At 50.0% G+C, this 17528-nt stretch overlaps 1 protein-coding gene across 3 annotated transcripts in view; it reads right to left on the reverse strand.

Moving 5' to 3' along the window:
- Positions 1 to 17528, reverse strand: part of AP2A2 (adaptor related protein complex 2 subunit alpha 2) — a 96819-nt gene that overhangs the window by 38417 nt on the left and 40874 nt on the right. For 2 of the 3 annotated variants that reach the window (XM_046643285.1, XM_046643286.1), the window contains exons 3-6: positions 13836 to 13978; positions 11939 to 12132; positions 8607 to 8736; positions 4897 to 4998 (exon numbers count right to left, since the gene is read on the reverse strand). In XM_046643285.1, coding sequence (XP_046499241.1) covers positions 4897 to 4998; positions 8607 to 8736; positions 11939 to 12132; positions 13836 to 13978 — 569 coding nt within the window. The remainder of the gene's footprint in view (positions 1 to 4896; positions 4999 to 8606; positions 8737 to 11938; positions 12133 to 13835; positions 13979 to 17528) is intronic. The other variant, XM_046643288.1, reaches the window with a different exon arrangement.

Raw genomic sequence — 17528 nt, forward strand, 5'->3', positions numbered from 1 at the left:
AAAAGGGAGAGCTTTGGTCCCTTGAAAAGGGAGAGCTTTGGTCCCTTGAAAAGGGAGAGGCTGACTTTCTGACCCCAGCCCTGCCCCCCAAAATCCCCAGGTGTGGACCCCCCGCATGAGCGCGCTGAGGCCAGAAAGCACACTTCCTTCACTCCCAGTTCCATCTCCTTGTCCAGAAGGACCCCTGGCAGGGCAGACACTCCATCAACCCTCTGAATCCATGGCTGTCCCTAAAACATTACATTCCCACCCTCACACAGCCCAGTGCCTTCTCCATCTCCTGTGTCAGAGAGGGCAGACTAGCTCCTCCCTACAAAGCTCACAGGAGTGAGGTGACCCTTTAGGCCAGAAGTGAGCATGTTCAGGAAGGGTCACCCTGACTGCTGCCCTCAGCTGCAAGATACCAGCCCAGACTCGGGATGCGGCCCTTCCTGCAGTGAGGCAAGCTCCAAGCTGTGTCAGGCACTGACGGGACAAGCAGAGCAGTTAGGTGGAACGCAGACACACGGGGGAGGAGGACAGGGACCACACCACTCCACATAATACAAAGATGGCCAACATAGGCTGCCTTTACAAGAAGTTACATGCAGCTAAAGCCATGCTGAGAGAGAAATTCACAGTTTTAAACGTACACATTTGAAATAATTATGAAAATAAAAGCAATGAAGAATTCATCTCAAGGGTTTAGAAAGAGACTAGCAAATTAACCCAAAGAAAGTAAAGGAAAGAAAACAATGACAATACAGCAGAAAGTAAATAAGGTAGGAAAAAAACGCAATCAAGAGGACCAACAAAGTCTAAAGAAATCATCGCACACCCAATGAGATACGTCAAGGAGAACAAAAAGGTGCAAACACTCAGCATCCAAACTGTGAAGGATCCCACACACAGTGACTGTCAGTACAGGTCAATTTTTAGATAAATTAGCAAATGTCAAGAAAATGCAACTTACCAAAACTGACAAAAGAAGAAACAGAAAATATTAAGTCCCTTAACTTATTATTAAATAAATTGAATCCATAATTAGAACTCATCCCATGAAGAAAACTCTAAGTTCAAATGGTCTCACCAGTTAATTATGATAAAATTGTTAGCAAAGCTATAGAAAGGAATTTCCTTAATGTGATAAAGAGAACCAGCAGCAACAAAACCAGCAAACCTCATACTCAATGGAAGATATTAAAGACTATCCTCCTGAGACTAAAAGCAAGACACCAATCATCTCTCATATTCAACACTGCAGGGGAGGGTCAAATTATAGCGATAAAGCAGGAAACACAAACAAACACAGATTGGAAAAGAAAAAAACTGTCATTGTCTGTAGACAAATGATGGAATATAAAGAAGATCCAAAGCAATCAAGTGCATAGAAAGGACTGAAGTTCATAAGTGAGTTTGGCAAAGTTGCCAACTCCAAGATCAATATACAAAAGTCAACTGCATAAACCAAGACACAGTAGTTAAAAATAAAGTTCTTAAGGTATTGTTGAGAATGCATTTTCAAAATAAAATAAATAGACATAAATCTAACAAAAGATAAAGGAACGTCTCCTCAAAAAGTTATAACACATTATGTGGAACAACAAAAGACTCCAAACAGCCAAAGCAATCCTGAGAGAAAAAGAAGCAAGCTGGCGGTATCGCACTCCCTGACTTCCAAACACACTGCAAAGCGAGAGGACTCAAAGCAGCGTGGTGCTGCACCAGGACAGGCACACAGATCAGTAGAACAGGATTGAGAGCCCAGAAATAAAACCGCACATCTATGGACAGCTAATCTTTGACAAAGGAGCTAAGAACATACAATGGAGAAAGGAAAGTCTCTTCAATAAATGGTGATGGGAAAACTGGACAGCCACAGGCAAAAGAATGAAAGTAGACCATTATCTTACACATACACAAAAATTAACTCAAAATGGATTAAAGACTTGAATGTAAGACCTGAAACCATAAAACTTCTAGAAGAAAACGTTGGCAGTATGCTCTTTGACATTGGTCTTGGCAGTATCTTTTTGAATACCATGTCTCCTCGGCCAAGGGAAACAAACAAACAAAAGAAACAAATGGGACTACATCAGACTAAAAAGCTTCTGCACAGCAAAGGGAACCATCAACAAAACAAAAAGACAACCCACCAACTGGGAGAAAAATATTTGCAAATCATACATCCAACAAGAGGTTAATTTCCAAAATATATAAAGAATTCATACAACTCAACAATAAAAAAGTGAACAACCCAATCAAAAAATGGGCAGAGAATATGAACAGACATTTTTCCAAAGAAGACATACAAATGGCCAACAGACATATGAAAAGATGTTCAACATCACTAATTACTAGGGAAGTGAAAATCAAAACTACAATGAGATGTCACCTCACACCCATCAAAGTAGCTATAATTAATAAGACAAGAAATGACAAGTGTTGGAGAGGATGTGGAGAAAAGGGAATCCTCATACACTGCTGGTGGGAACGCAAACTGGTATAGCCATTATGGAAAACAGTAAGGGAATTTCGCAAAACATCAAGAATAGAACTACCATAGAATCCAGCTATTCCAGTTCTGGGTATTTATCCCAAGAATATGAAATCACTAATTAAAAAAAGATTTATGCACCCCTACGTTCATCACAGCCTTATCCACAATAGCCAAGATGTGGAAACAACCCGAGTGCCTGTCAACAGATGAACAGAAAAAGAACATATGGCATATACACACAATGGAATACTACTCGGTCATAAAAAGGACAAAATCGTGCCATTTACAGCAACATGGATGGACCTTAAGGGTATTATGCTAAGCCAAATAAATCAGATGAAGAAAGACAAATACTGTATTGTCTCACTCATATGCGGAAGGTAAACAAACAAACAAACACAGATAAGGAGAACAGACTGGTGGTCACCAGAGGGGAAGGGGGTGGAGGGGAGGGCAAAAGGGCTAAAGGGGCACATATGTACGGTGATAGATAAAAACTAGACTATTTGTAGTGAATATGATGCAGTCTACACAGAAGCTGAAATATAATAATGTACACCTGAAATTTACACAATGTTATAAACCAATATGACCTCAATGAAATAAAATAAAATAAAAAGTTATAACACATAATTGAGGGAAGTTAAGGACTATCTGAATAAATGGAGAGAGAAGCCATGGTCATAGATTTAGACTCAATACTTCAAAGATTTTAACTCTCTCAAAACTGACCTACAGATTAAAGGCAGTCCCAGTAGGATTTTGGGGGTGGGAGAAGAAGATAAGAGGACTTGCTCCTCTAGACATTAAGAATTACCCTCAAGCTCCAGTAACTACGACAGCATGTCACTGGTGCAAAGACGAACAGAAAAAGTGATGGAGCGAGGCACAGACACAACCCACTGGTTTATGACCAAGGTGGCACTGCAGAGTTGGCGGGAGGGACCTTTTTAGCAGTGGTACTGGGACAACTGGATGTCATTCAAGAAAAAGTATCACCACACACAGAAACCCAGCCCCCAGGTGGGTTGTCAATCTAAATGTGAGCACTCAGAACAGGGACAGACTTCATAAATAGGACAGAGAAAGCACTAACCATAAAAGAGAGGATGAGTAAATCTGACTACATTAAAATGTAGAACTCTGATCACAGAAGACTTCATTAGGAGAGTCAAATGGCAAGTTAGAGAGTAGGACAAGATTTTTAAACAGAGTAGGTTGAACCATACAAAGCCACCATTTTTGAAGACCAATAATGGTTAAATGTTGGCAATTTTGTTTGGTTCAACATAATATAACCAACAAAGGGCCCATATCTAAAACATATACAGAACTTCTATAAAACAACAAAAAAGACAACTCCATAGAAAAATGGGCAAAAGACTTAACAGGTACTTCACAAAAGAAGATATTCAAAAAGCCAATAAATACACAAACTGCTCAACCTCCTTGATAATCAGGAAAATGCAGATTCAAATCACAACGAGATACTACCCTGCACCCAGAATGGTTAAAATCTCAAGGGCCAAGATGCAGAGTGGCGGAACCATCCACACTGCTGGGGACGGGGGGGGGGGGGGGGGGGTGCCAGCTGGCACAGCCAATTGGGGAGCTGCTCTGGCACTGTCTCCTCAAGGTGAAGAGCTGCTACCCCATGCCCCAGCAACACCACTTCTGGGGTACACCCGCCAGCACTTCATGTACATGTAGCCAAGAGACATCCACAACGTAGACAGCAGGATATTCATGACAGCCTCAGAGGAGGAACGAGCTAAGTGCTCGCCCAGAGACGAAGGATAAATACGTTGTGGTCTATTCATACGAATTCTACACAAACAAAGGAAGAACACACAAAACAAATGCGATTAATTTCACAATGTTGAGCAAAACAAGTCAAATACAAAAGAATATGTGCTGTATGATCCATTCACATAAAATTCAAAACAGTCAAAGCTACACGACAGGTTCAGGATGCAGGCTGAGGCAGTGAAGGAAAGGAACGCAGGAGTGAAGGCAGGCCAGGAGTGAAGGCCCCGAGGGGAGGAAACGGGCTCCCTGGGGCTCCTTGCAGTGGGAGGGCGAGGGTGGGCGGGAAGGGAGGGCCCCAGGGCACCCGCCCACAGCCGACAGGGTGACACAGCAGGGTGACGGAGCAGGGCAATGTAGTAGTGCGCAGGCTCCAGAACACGAGCAGGGAGCTGCACTCTGTGCATTTCCTCACAGGGACAGGACATTCCTCAACTGACAAAAAGGCTGAGAGAAAAGCCAACCACTCTTAAGTTCAAGAGTAAATTCACTCTTGAATTTACAAACTGGGCCAAATATCTTGCATTCTAAAAAGTATACTAATATATTAATTACATAAAATAACTAAGACCAATACCCACCCTGAGTTCCTGTCCCCATCACAGACTTACTCTGCTTAATCTGGAGACGGCCAGAGAGACAGAGGTTTTAAACTCTTCTGGGTTCTTTTGTGCTAAGGTGGTGATGAGACTTGTGGCGGCAGTTACCACTCCCTGCAAGAAAACACACGACAACAGACATTTCCACTCCAGTCACATACCTGAAGCTGACCTCTTGTTTTCTTTTTCTTTTTTTTTCCTTTTTTTCCCCAAAGCACCCCAGTACATGGTTGTACGTATTTTTTTAGTTGTGGGTCCTACTAGTTGTAGCATATGGGACATCGCCTCAGCATGGCTTGATGAGCAGTGCTAGGTCCGCGCCCAGGATTCGAACCCTAGGCTGCCAAAGCAGAGCACGCAAACTTAACCATTCGGCCACAGAGCTAGTCCCTGACCTCTCATTTTAAATTCATTTTCCAAATAAAACTTTAAACTAAGAGCAACTTAGAGTAGTTAAACAAACTGGGCACCACGGCCACCCCAGAGACCCACTCTGATAGGCCCACAGGGGTCATAGAAATCGAAGGAGTACATATAGGTTGTTTTCTTTGAAAAAGTTCCTCTCTGAACACCGAGAAACCCAGCAAGGCTTTAGCCCAGACCCTGCAAGGTGACGGCAGCATGGGCGGCAGCAGCTCCAGGCCAAGTCACCACTTGCCCTATCGTCTTTTTCTGGGTTCAGCTCCCTGCCTGGCCCTGTGGTCAGCTGAGCTGGCTGCCCCTAACTGAAATCCTTCTTGTGTGGACTAGAGAGGAAGACATTGTCTTTAGACTCATTGAATCTTTACAAACCGGAAGTGAGAGTGTGGAAAACAGCAACTGAAAAAGCCCATTCTCCCCTTTCTGAAAAGTGGTCCAGGCCATGTCTCCGCCATCCTGGTCCCTGAAGCACCAGCAGGCCCGGATGAGACGCTCCCCTCCCTGTGGAGCCCCACACCCCGGCCTCGGCGCAGGTGGAGCCTTTGTTAAGTCCCAGGACAACTGGCAGTTACTCCCAGTAACTCACGGCTCATGGAGGAAGGTACTGGTTATGTAAGAAAGTCTTCTTGCAAATATAAAAAACATAAACGAAAGATAATTATCGACTGTGCAAATTCGAACAAAGCTCAGGAAACTTCACTCAGATCCGTATTTGATTGCTCCTGTCCCTCCTCCAGCCCCACTCCTGAGCGGGTGGGAGAGGGTGGCAGAGTTGCTGCAGCAGGAAGCAGACCGTGGGGTGAGTTCCGGTGCCTCAGCAGCCTCATCTGAGAGCTGTCCTGTGCTGCTCCTTTGGCTTTCTGATGAAAATGTGAAAGCCAGATTAAAGAAATGGATCCAACTGGCCTTACTGTCCATTCCTCGGCAGGCAAAGTAAGTGCCAACAGATTTCCCACCCAAACAGAGAACTTTAACAAACTCACTATTTGTAATATGCGCTAGATTTGTTAGGGCAGAGGGCATTCCCTGTGGCTCCTGGTGTCTGGGGCCCAGCCTGGTTCACCAGGAAGATGTACTAAGTCTCTATGGGATTAATCGAGCAGTCTTCTGACGAGAGTGAGTTGGGGCTCATGGACTACTCTCTGTGTCCCTGCAGGAGTCTTTGAGGAGAGGGCAGTGGGAGGGGGAGACTGAGGAGGCCCATACGGCCCATGGCTCTGTCCCTCTGGCCACAGTTGGTTGCCGGGGCAACTACAGCATCTCCTCAATGGTCCCCAGCCCCTCCCCTGCCCAGGCAGCCTTCTCCACAGGCAGTCCTCCTCCTCTGACTCATGCAGGGTCAGCACATCACAGCTCGCCCCGCCCAACACAGACCTCTCCCCCCCCCCCCCACCCCCAGGGTCCCCCGCTGCTCTCAGCAGGGCAAACAGGAGCTCACTTGCTCTGGATGGGCAGCTGGAACTCTTACCAGGGATTCCTGACCTGGACACCAAAGAAAGCCAATTCTCAGGCCTTCTTCAGTGGCAAAGCCAGGAGGTGTGTGACACAGAAGCCATGCCACATGGAGGACAGCACCCAAGAGAACAGAGAACACATGCAGAGAACGTCAGGGATGAAGAAAGAGCTGAGCAGGAGCACAGCCTTCCTCAGTCTGGCTCTGATGCCCCCTCTACCTCTCCCACTTCAAGCTGGGTTCCCGGGGCCTACAACCAAGAAGGCGCCAAGCAGTGATCCTGGCAAACGTGTCGAGTACATGACAATACAAAAGCCAACCCAACAGCGGGGCCGCAGGATCACACAGAGGAGCCCTGGTGGCCAGCTGAGTCGCAGCCTCCACCACACTGAAAAGCGCTCAGTGCAGATGCCCACCAGCTGAGGGCTTCAGCATCTGTCGGCCGTGTGGCTGTAGGAAGCTTCCTTGACCAGGCAGGAGTGATGACGACACGTGCCAGAATGCCACGAACCTTCACAAACTAGGTCTGCAGAGCGCACCATGTCAGGGGGAGCCTAGATACTAGCATGCACTAGCGGCCCAGCAACCCCATCCCAGGCCAACAGAGCAGACCAGACCCTGCCTCCTCACCACCTCATTCACCAGCTCTTCGGTCCTAGGACAGCAGAATACCCAGCTCCAACCTTCATCAACTCCTGGTTCAAGCCTGGATCTGTGCAAAGCCAGTTAATCCCTCTGAGCCTTGGTTTCCTCATGGGAAAATCTAGACAAGCCCCAACCCCTCACAGGGTCCCCCTGATGAGCAACTTGTGACCTGGTGCCTCACAGCCACCAGCTTGTCTTCCATGACTCCATGGGCAGAATCTGAACCTGACCATTCCAAGTGTGACCTAGCGTGCATGACTGGTGAGTGAAGACAGCAATTCCAACTCCTCCTGCCCAGGGCCGTCCCCTCTCCCTACAACACAGCGTGCAGGTGCTCAGCTCCACTCTGAGGAAGGGCTGCCCCTGTTCAGACACATCTGTTCCCAGTAAGCACGGGAATGATGATGGAGTGAGAGCTCAGAGGCTGTCACACTACAGCAAGCATGCTGATACAGCCACCAGCTCTCTCTGAATCTACAAGAGATGATCATTTATTTTTAAGTTTTTAAGGTAGATTTCTCTTCTCGGAAAAGGTGTAGTAACCAGATAACATACTCATAGCTGTCTACTCAGCAGGAAGATCTTTCTGTTTGTGTTGAATTTCAATTCTCTCATTTATATAACAGAATCCAGGCAGGACAAGGCCACCCCGTCCAACAATGCTTCTGCTTGACCCTGCCTCCAGTGTGGACAGGGCCTTGACTCATGTCTAACAAGAGCCACCAAAGCGCTCTACACCTCCCTGTCACCATCCATGACACAGGAAAGACAGTCGAGCCTGGCTTGTGGAGTGGCCGTGCAGATTAGTGAGACTACATGCCAGAATTTAGGTCAGAACCTCAGGGCACCCCCACCAGAGCCCTAAACAAGGAGCAGAGAGGATGCCATGCGGGAACACCCTCACTGGACAGGGTGTTCCTAGAAGATGCTGATCTTTGTCTCATTCATCTATGCGGCCCCAGCATGCAGGTCCTCCAGCGCCTGGCTATAGGGGGAGCCAGAGATCATGTCTGATTCCTCCTGTCCTCAGGAAGGGGAGCTCCTTGCCCCTAACTGCAGGCACTCACAGGCTCGACAGACTGAGCTATGTAAGTCTCCCCCTGGCATCATAAGAAATCACAGTGAGCTGTTTTCACAACGGCTATTCCAAAATAGGTTACTCAGTGGGGCGAGGGTGGACTCTGGTCCAGAGGCAAATATTTACCAAATGCTGGTCGTTGAGGAGGTGCACCACTCGGGACGTCCAGTCGCCCATGGGCACAAGGTCGGGAGACGTTCGGTACAAACGCAGCAAACACAGGGCAGCGCTCTGCTTCACACTGTCCATGGTATCCCTGAAAGACAGACCCCGGTGGTCATGCGAGAACAGTTGGCAGCCGCCATGCGCACCCAACAAGCCGAGCACAGCCCAGAGCTGCACCAAGGCCACTCCAGAGCAACCAAGGGACCAGAGGCGCACCAGTGGGGAGGCTGGAAGGACACTGAGAATAAGGTTGCTTCAATCTCTCCACATGATCAGGCCCATGCCCATCTCCTGCAAGGGGTCTTCGTATGTACCGTGTCTGGACAGTGACGGACAATGACAACTGTCTGCTCTAAAGAGCCACCTCCACGGACTTCACATCAAACACAATCAACAGGAAAGAGTCCTGCCAACACAACTCTCTCACTGTTAACCTTATCACCTCTAAAATATCAGTTCTAACATTCTTCCCAACTGCTGAATATGACCTTGGCTATGCAGGCTGATCATATTCAACAAGCATTCCTCTTTAATTATTTGAATTACAGTATTTTTTTCTCACAATTCACTTAATAACACAATCAAAACAGAAAAGTGTCAGAGGGCTTTGCACTACCAGAGAACTCGGTGTCCACCTGGTGGCTTCCTCCCCTGCCTCCGAAACCACTATCAGGTGCCCTCCTCAGGTGCCCCACCTGCACCTGCCTTCACCCTGCACAAGCAGCAGAGGCAGCACCAGGTGCCCTCACGCCTCTCGCAGGGGCGACCGAGAAGAGTGGCAGCTCTGGGCTGGGAGCCCAGCATCCCAGAACTGGAGTGAGCACTGAGGGGCTGGGTCAGAACAACTGCAGACACCCCAGGAGAGGGCAGCTTGGAGAGCTTTCTGTTCTGGTTTTAATGCTAGTGGAGGGCACAGAATGTTTCCAATGCTCTGTTTATCCCTGCTCCTCCCTAACCCTAGGGAAACTCTGCTAAGCAACTGGGAAAGCGACAGGCCCACCAAGGAGTCCTCCAGTGGAGGCTGTCCAAATACGTCTGAAAAAGAAACAGCCAGCATCCTCAAGGCACTGACAGAATCAGTGGGGGCTCTTGTTCTGTCTGGAGAGAAGACAAGGGTTTGGGTCTATCTTTACCATCTATCTGCCTTTGGGATTTTTTATTCCTAAATGAGTCCAAACTAACATGAGAAACCCCCAAACCACCCCCAATTCTATTCCAAAGAAAAATTACTTTAGGAAAAAATTCTCTTTCGGATGCAAACACCCCTGGGGAACAGAAGTAGATACCTGTCCCTGCCTCTGGCCCCAAGCTGGCCTCATAAGGAGCAGCAGGGCAGCCACGGCCTCCAGGCCTCATGGCAGAACCTCAAGCCCACTCTGCCAAGCTCCCTTCCGCGCAGGTACACTGACAAGACCATCCTGGGTGTCTGCTATCTGTGCCACCCAGTAACACACGGCTTTGGCTTACAGTAGCCAGTTTGTTTCTATGCTTGCAGCTACGAGTCCTGACTAATCCAGGAGGGCCAACCTGACCACCGTTCCCACACTGCTCCAATGCCTTCACAGAGAGCCACTCTCGGTAAGAAGGTTCGAGGAGAGGGAAGTCAACATGTGACATCCAATGGGGGGACTGGGGGATCCCTGCCTACTTTGTTTCAATTCTGTCTCCAGCTGAGGGCCCAGAGCCCAGTCCCTGGACAGCTTCTCTTTCTGAGCGCCAACTGAATCCCAGCATAAAAGGCGCCCTATCATCCCTCCCCAACATCCCGGTTCTGGTGACATGACCTTTACTTTGTACAACTAAGCTGTAACAATATGCTCTCCTCTGCACCCACCATCCTTCTGCTACTCGGCCCCATCTCTGGGCCCCAGCACCCTGAGCACTTTAGTATCAGTCCTCTATTAGTGACCTGGATTTCAAGAGTTGGTAATTTTCTTCCAGCAAGGCTCGTGGGTGCCACACTATCTAGACTTTTTGGTGTAGAACACCGGCCTACAACCTTGACTCCAGCAGGATGACTCGGCTGGGCCCAACACCAGGTCCCACAGGCCTTCTAACTTGCAGACATGGCTCAACTGTCTTCCTGCTGCAGGATTCTTTGCTTATCCTTCCATTTCAATATTCGTCCAGCCTGTGTTTCAATGCACATCCTCCTGTGTCCTTTCAATCTGCAGTGGTGGTCCATCCTTTATTTCAGGGAAATGTTCTTGAATTATCTGAATACTTTTCAGAGATTATTTACATTTCATTCATCCAACAGATATTTATCAAGTACTTACTATGTACCAGGTATTGTTCAAAATGCTGGAAATAAAGCAAAAGCCATGGCAGACAAAACCCTCAGACCCCAGGGAGTTTGGGACAGCACCTCAAGCCCTCTCCAAAATGGACAAAATGGTTGTCCATTTTGACAACCAAACATGCTGAGACTTTGCCCAAGGTCCCCTGGGGCAACACTGCCGGCTGAGAACCATGGGTCTAGACCCACTAGCACTAATGAGGTGTAGGCGAGTTTTCTGACAACCCCTCCTTGCTGCTACACACCCCACACCCTCGACCCCTGCCATAGCATCCACCTGAGGCCCATCTGCACTTTCCATAGATAGAGGAACTGGAGTTGCCAGATCCTGGTCTGTCTGCGCACTGGCAGTCATCCTGGAGGACCAAGTCCTGAGTCCTGATGAAGTGCCCTAGATGGAGTCCCTTATTCAGCCAGGAGTGCTGCCCGGTGTAGGCTCTGGGTTAATTTTTTAACTCAGCAGAGCATCCTGGAACACAAAGTGGGGCCCTGTTTCAGCCGTGACCCGTGGCACAGAGGGCCCGGCACTAGCTGAAACTCTTCCAGAGCTGCCTGCTCAGCCCCACTCAGCTTCTCTCCAAATGAAAGGAAGTGGGAGGTAGGTTACTAAGCATTCTCAGGATTTGGGTGCTTGTCCTTAGTAACGCTTCTGGGAAAGGGCAAGAGGAGCCATGCCACACCACAGAACAACTGTTCCTTCTTCTTTGGCCCTATGTGAGGCTGAAGCCCCTCCGTGGTTGGTTGGTGGTTGGCAGGGTTTGGCTTTCTTCTCTAACCCACTTTAAAATCTCAGTGGTCCTGGGGGAGGGAAGGTCTGGCTGGACCTCACCTGACATCTAAACTCGTAGTTCTAGATCCAACTTTCAACTGTCTCACGTCACCCCCACTAAAAACGATGGGAGATTAACTTACTTTATAAATTCTTTAAGTAGTTACATATTTGATTTATTCGACATGAGAGATACATATTTTTAGCACATCACAAGACACATACCCAGCTACGAGGATTTTAGGAATCTCCCCGGCAAACGCCTCAGCCATCTCTCGGCTGCCCACGTTGGCGATGCAGTGCAGGGCCAACCCCATGAAGGTGGGGTTTCGACTAGCCAGGTCATTCTTGATGGCATTGTTGATCAAGCGGATCAGCTCACTGTTAGAGTTCACCAACACAGAGATGAAGAGATATCCCTGGGTTCCAGAAAGACAAGAGAACAGAAAGCTCATGACAATCTAACTCCACATGGGTGCTGAGATACCTTGAGGACGACAACGCAGACACTTCCAGCCTTCGGTGAGCCTCCAGCACTATTCCAATCTGCTCAGCATACTGCTGTCAGACTCATGCCACCTGCATGTTAATAAAAACACCAGTTCTGTTACAGAAGCAAAGTCTCTGCTTCCGATTCTGCCATGGGACAGTCCTTCAGGATGAATCTAAGAGGCATTTAGTCAGATGTCCCCACGAGAATCAGACATCTTGGTCCTCCCCCAAGTCACACTCACTTATCTGTGGTGACACGTCTGAGTGCCCTGTACTCACCGCTATCCTGAACAGGATGGGAAGGGGCCTTTAGGCAAAGGGCCTGCCTTGGCTGTAACTAAGAAACTATGGAGATTTCCAGAAACCCAACTGACTGCTGTCTTCCCCTCTCCTGAATCTGTCTCTGTGTCCCCAGCTTCCCCTCACCACCCAGGCCAAACTCCAGTGACACTGTCCACGCCCTCCCCACACGGGGACATAGTGATTTTCTCAAGACTCATCTGATCACTGACCAGGCAGGTTAAACCCCTGCCCAGCTTCCTGTCAGCCTCAGGAGCAAGGCCCCATCCATAAGCCTACTCCTGCTCTCCATTCTGGCAGCTGCTGCCCTTTCAGCTCTGCACTCCCACGCACGTGCCCTTGGCAGGGTGCCACTTGCTCTGTCTGCCCTCATCCCCCAGCTAACTCCTTGCTCTCAGTCTCAGCTCAGGACACCCTCCCCAGGGAGCCCCCCCTACAGCCACCCCCTCCTCAGGGTCCCAGAGGGTTCTGCACGCCTCCTTCCCCAAGCACTGGCCACAGCTGTAATTCTCTATTTCCCGCACTGTCTGATGCCATCTCCCCGCTGGACAAGAGCAGGGCCCATGACTGCTTTTGATCACTGTGTCCCCAGGGGTCTCCCCAGCACTTTGCTTGGTCCATGGCAGACTCTCAATAAACTCTTATTGAGTAAATACCAATAGTTAACAAAATTCCTGGGGCATCTAGGGTATTTTTTCACTTTCTGTAGTTAAATTTTTGGACAAATAGAGGAAAATGGTACTTTGTAATACTGGAGAAAACATACAGAAATAATGTTACTCCAACAGGATGCAGGACTGAAATTACAAAGCCAGAGAGGCTTCAGGAGCTGGGCACAGCACTGTCTAAGAAGGTGCTGGGAGCTGGGAGCGAGGCAAGGGCACACCCATCTGGAGCTCTAGGTCTTAAACCATGGAGGTATGGTGCCCATTTCAGAAACAGAAAGTTGTACAAGGGGCCAAGGCAAAGTGATCTGCAACAGTGCATCAGCCAGGTGCTGTAGGAAAGGACACGCCCCTCCATCCCTCTGAGGCAGACCTCATGGGAAAGAGCCGCACCCAAGGCACCAGGACATCACAGCTGGACTTCGTGTAGCCCATCCAAACCCACAGGAAACTCCCAGCCTGGATGGAAGCCATAGAGAAAGAACAAGAAAAGAAATGGCCACCTGATCAGAAGAACCTTACCCAGGATGCCTGGAGCACGGTGGACAGTGGGAAAGGGGAGTGAGGCCCCAGCCGCCTCAGGTATCAGCACCTGGAGCTCCGTGGGTGGGACAGGCGTCCTCAGTACCATCCCGCCCCAGCCCCAGCCCTGCAGCCACACTCACAATCTGCTTCTCCGTGTATCTGTTGGAGCTCAGCAGGTTCACGGCCTCCATATGTCCAAAGTCAATGTCGTGACCCAAGAGAAAGATGAAGAGCAACTTGCAGACGTATTTTTTTTTACTATAGCCATCAAGAGCCTTGTCACCTACGGAAAAGGTGGGTGAGGCAGGGAAAGCAGAGAACTCATCAGCAGGAAGCATATGAGCCAACCTCCAAAAGAGAGGCAGCTAGGCCCCTGGGCAGACGCACCACAGACAGTATGGGGCATGAATGATATTTTCTAACCGGGTGATACACATCAGAATCCACATGTTTGGCTTCCCTTAAAAAACAGAAACCAGAACACATGGCAGCAAGAGTTCTGCCCTCCCAGGACAGCCCTCGGCAGGTGCAGTTGGGCCAGGCCCGGGCCTCACCCCACACTGCCACAATCCACCAGGGCCCCGGGAGCAAGCCCGACCTTAAACCAGCACGTTACTCTTTAAATGTTTATCAATTTAGGCAGATGCACATACTCTAAACAGTCTTCCATTTCACACCAGTTTCAGGACAAATCACCCACTCACAGAGCTCACACACAGGGGATGAGAAGGGCGTCTGCATCTTCACCCAACCCCGGCTGACGGAGCACCACACTAGAGGTGCTGGCAAGGTGGACTCCAAACAGGTCGCTGGCAGAATATAAAACGTCATTTTAAAAAGGACCACTGCCATTTCAAATACCAGAAGTTATTATTTCACCTGAGAAGTGTAAGATATTCTTTAGAGTCAATCTCTAGAGACTGTAGAGGTGACAACCAGAAAGGGTGGTCATCTTATTAAGCTAGTCTTATGGGGACACTGCTGCCACAGTATGAAGGGCCCATGTAGGACACAGGGGAAGCAGAAGATGACGACACAATGCTCCTCATTAGTAAGGGGTCGGGACACTCATGTTTCATGAACGAGCACTGGCAGACCTCAAAGAACAGTCTAGAAGAAAGAGCCCCCTGCCCAAGATTTCATGGGGAGACAGTTGATTATGTGTCAGCCAGGCAGTTGGACACCTTACCTTGAGGAGCTCTGAGAACACTCCCTCCCTTTCAGCAGCAAACTGACACACAATTTACTGACCAAACAATATAAAAGCGGACCAGGCCTGGTTCCCCCAAGGACCCATTATTCGCTCATCTGATTGCTGTGCCCGAGAAGGCCGGCTCTGTCACTTCCTGGCTGGAACACATCCCCGTCAACTGTGGGAAATCGTCGGCAGGTGGGGGGCATGCAGCCCACCATAGCAGCAGCCATCCCCTAACTCCTACCCACCTAGCTGTCCTTCAAGAACCGGCCCAGATTCCATTGTCTTCTGGAAGCCTCCTTTGACAATCAAGTCCAAAGTACCACCCCAGGGCCGGCCCACTGGCATAGTGGATATGTTCGCAGGCTCTGCTTCAGCGGCCCAGGGTTCGCAGGTTCGCCTCCCAGGTGTGGACCAACATAGTGCTCATCAAGCCACACTGTAGCGGCCTCCCACAAACAAAGTAGAGGAAGACTGGCACAGATGCTAGCTCAGGGACAATCTTCCTCACACTCACAAAAAAGTACTGCCCCAGGCCAGTCCCAGGGGTCTAGTGGTTAAGTTTGGCATGCTCCACTTCAGTGGCCCAGGTTTGGTTTCTGGGATAGGACCTACAGCACTCGTCACCAGTCATGCTGTGGCAGCAACCCAAATACAAAAGAAAAAGAGGAAGATAGCCAGCAGATGTTAGCTCAGGGCGAATCTTCCTCAGCAAAAAATAAACAAAAAAAAAGTACCACCCTACCTCCTCTCACCTCCTAGAGACAGGTCCCTGCTCCTCAGTTAGAGCACGTTTTAGAGGGAAACCCAGCAGTGTGAGAGGAGACAGCAACAGCCCAGTCAGACTGACCTTTAGGCAGATGGCCAGGGAGGCACAGGGGTGCTTTCCCTGAAGCACCATGGCTGGTTTCTGCTCCTGCAGGACCCCAAAGGCAGGGTCCCTCCTACAGCCCTTCCCAACACTGGGAGACTCACAGGGGCACACATTTAAAGGTTAGGCCCACAGAAAGGGAGGCTGTGGTGAGGGCAAGAACAGTCAAGCATCTCTCAGCCCTGACAGTGCCATGACACGGGGTAAATGCCCAGGCCCAGAAGGCAGTGTGGGCACTCACAAAGCATTGAGGAGGGCTGGAGACCGACCTGGGTCCTAGCCAGAGTGGAGACGACAGGGGACCCCGCCTGAAGCCAGAGCACCAAAGGGGCTACATCCTCAGTGAGGGGGTGGCAGGGGAACCTGCACTTGCAAAGGGAACCGAAAGGGAGACTGGTCTGTCGGTGCCACAGCTCAGTGCAAACAGGGAAAAGTAACAGTCCCCGAGAATACGTGGCCCAGATCTGCTCTCCCTCAGGGCTGGGCCCCCCAGAGGTGCAGACACACAGCTGGCTCCCTCTGTCGAGGCACCTCCTCCAGGTGCCTGCCCCAGTTTGACTCTTCCTCATCTAAGGTGCTCCTCACCTGCTCAAGAGTGACCCCTGAGGAAGCCTTTCCTCTTCATTGATTGCATCCAAATGAGGCCCGAGCCCTGAGTCCTCCCTTCAGAACGGTTCTCTTTCTCATCAGAAACTGTGCGGCTGGGCGGGCTTCCTCCATCAAGCAGCTCCCATGAAGACTCAGGCCTGAGGGCTGGAGGCACCATCACTTCCCGGGACATATGCCGGTGTCAGGCTGGGGGCTCCCGCAGAGCTTCGGCTGGGTCTAGGGGGCGCTCACTGCAGGCTCGCCTGCTGGACCTGAGGTTGATGGTGACCCCACTGCTTTGTCTGGCAAGTTTCAAACCATCAACCCTCCCAGACCTGGCTTCTCAGCAGCACGCATCTGTGAGGGCTGCAGACTAAGAGGAGGGCCACCTCTGAGTTTGAGAATGACGTCATAATGCATCCTGCCTCAGGCACACCTCACACACTCTGAAAACCCTCCATCAGGGCAAGGAGAGCCACCCCAGGCACTCTGTGCCACTGCTCCAAGGGACAGCACTTGCACTTCAGACTCAGTGGAAGGCCTTGAAAACAAAAGCCTGCTCGTTTCTGTCAAGAAAGTGTGTTTGCTAGCTCCACCTGCATTCACCCGGCACATCCCCAGCACCTACCACCTATCTACCTCGGGAGCAAGGCCCAGGCAGAGTGCACAAGAAACCCCTTCCACGTGCATGAGGAGCCCAGCATCCTGACAGCCCTCCACAGGGCACTGCTGGGCCTGGCTCTTCATTCTTCAGGAGCCCAAGCCAGTCTCCCAACTGCAAAACTCACTGTCAGGACACAGAGGGTCCTCAAGCCAGTGGTCAGCTCCAAACACACCTCCACAATGCTCGGGCCCAGGGCAGAACCCCTCTGCGCCTTTCCTTCACAGCTGTCTCCAAAAGGAGCACTGAGGGACACGGGTGCAGGAAGGGGCCTGCCCGCAGTTTGGGGTGAAGATGGGAGGAGCTCTGTGGTCCCACAGTGACCTCTCGGCCCCACCCTGGCCATAACCTTCCCACAGCCCTCTCAACACGACCCTAGCGGCCAGATAGGTTCCTGCCCACACCAACATCCAGATTTGCCCAGCAGCCCCACACAATTTGCCTGTGGATGGGGGAGTTCCTGCCCTCTGCATGCCCCCAACTCTGCACCCTGGCCAAACCAGTGACAACCTTCTCTG

Source organism: Equus quagga, chromosome 17 (assembly GCF_021613505.1).
Source record: "Equus quagga isolate Etosha38 chromosome 17, UCLA_HA_Equagga_1.0, whole genome shotgun sequence".
NCBI lineage: Eukaryota > Metazoa > Chordata > Mammalia > Perissodactyla > Equidae > Equus > Equus quagga.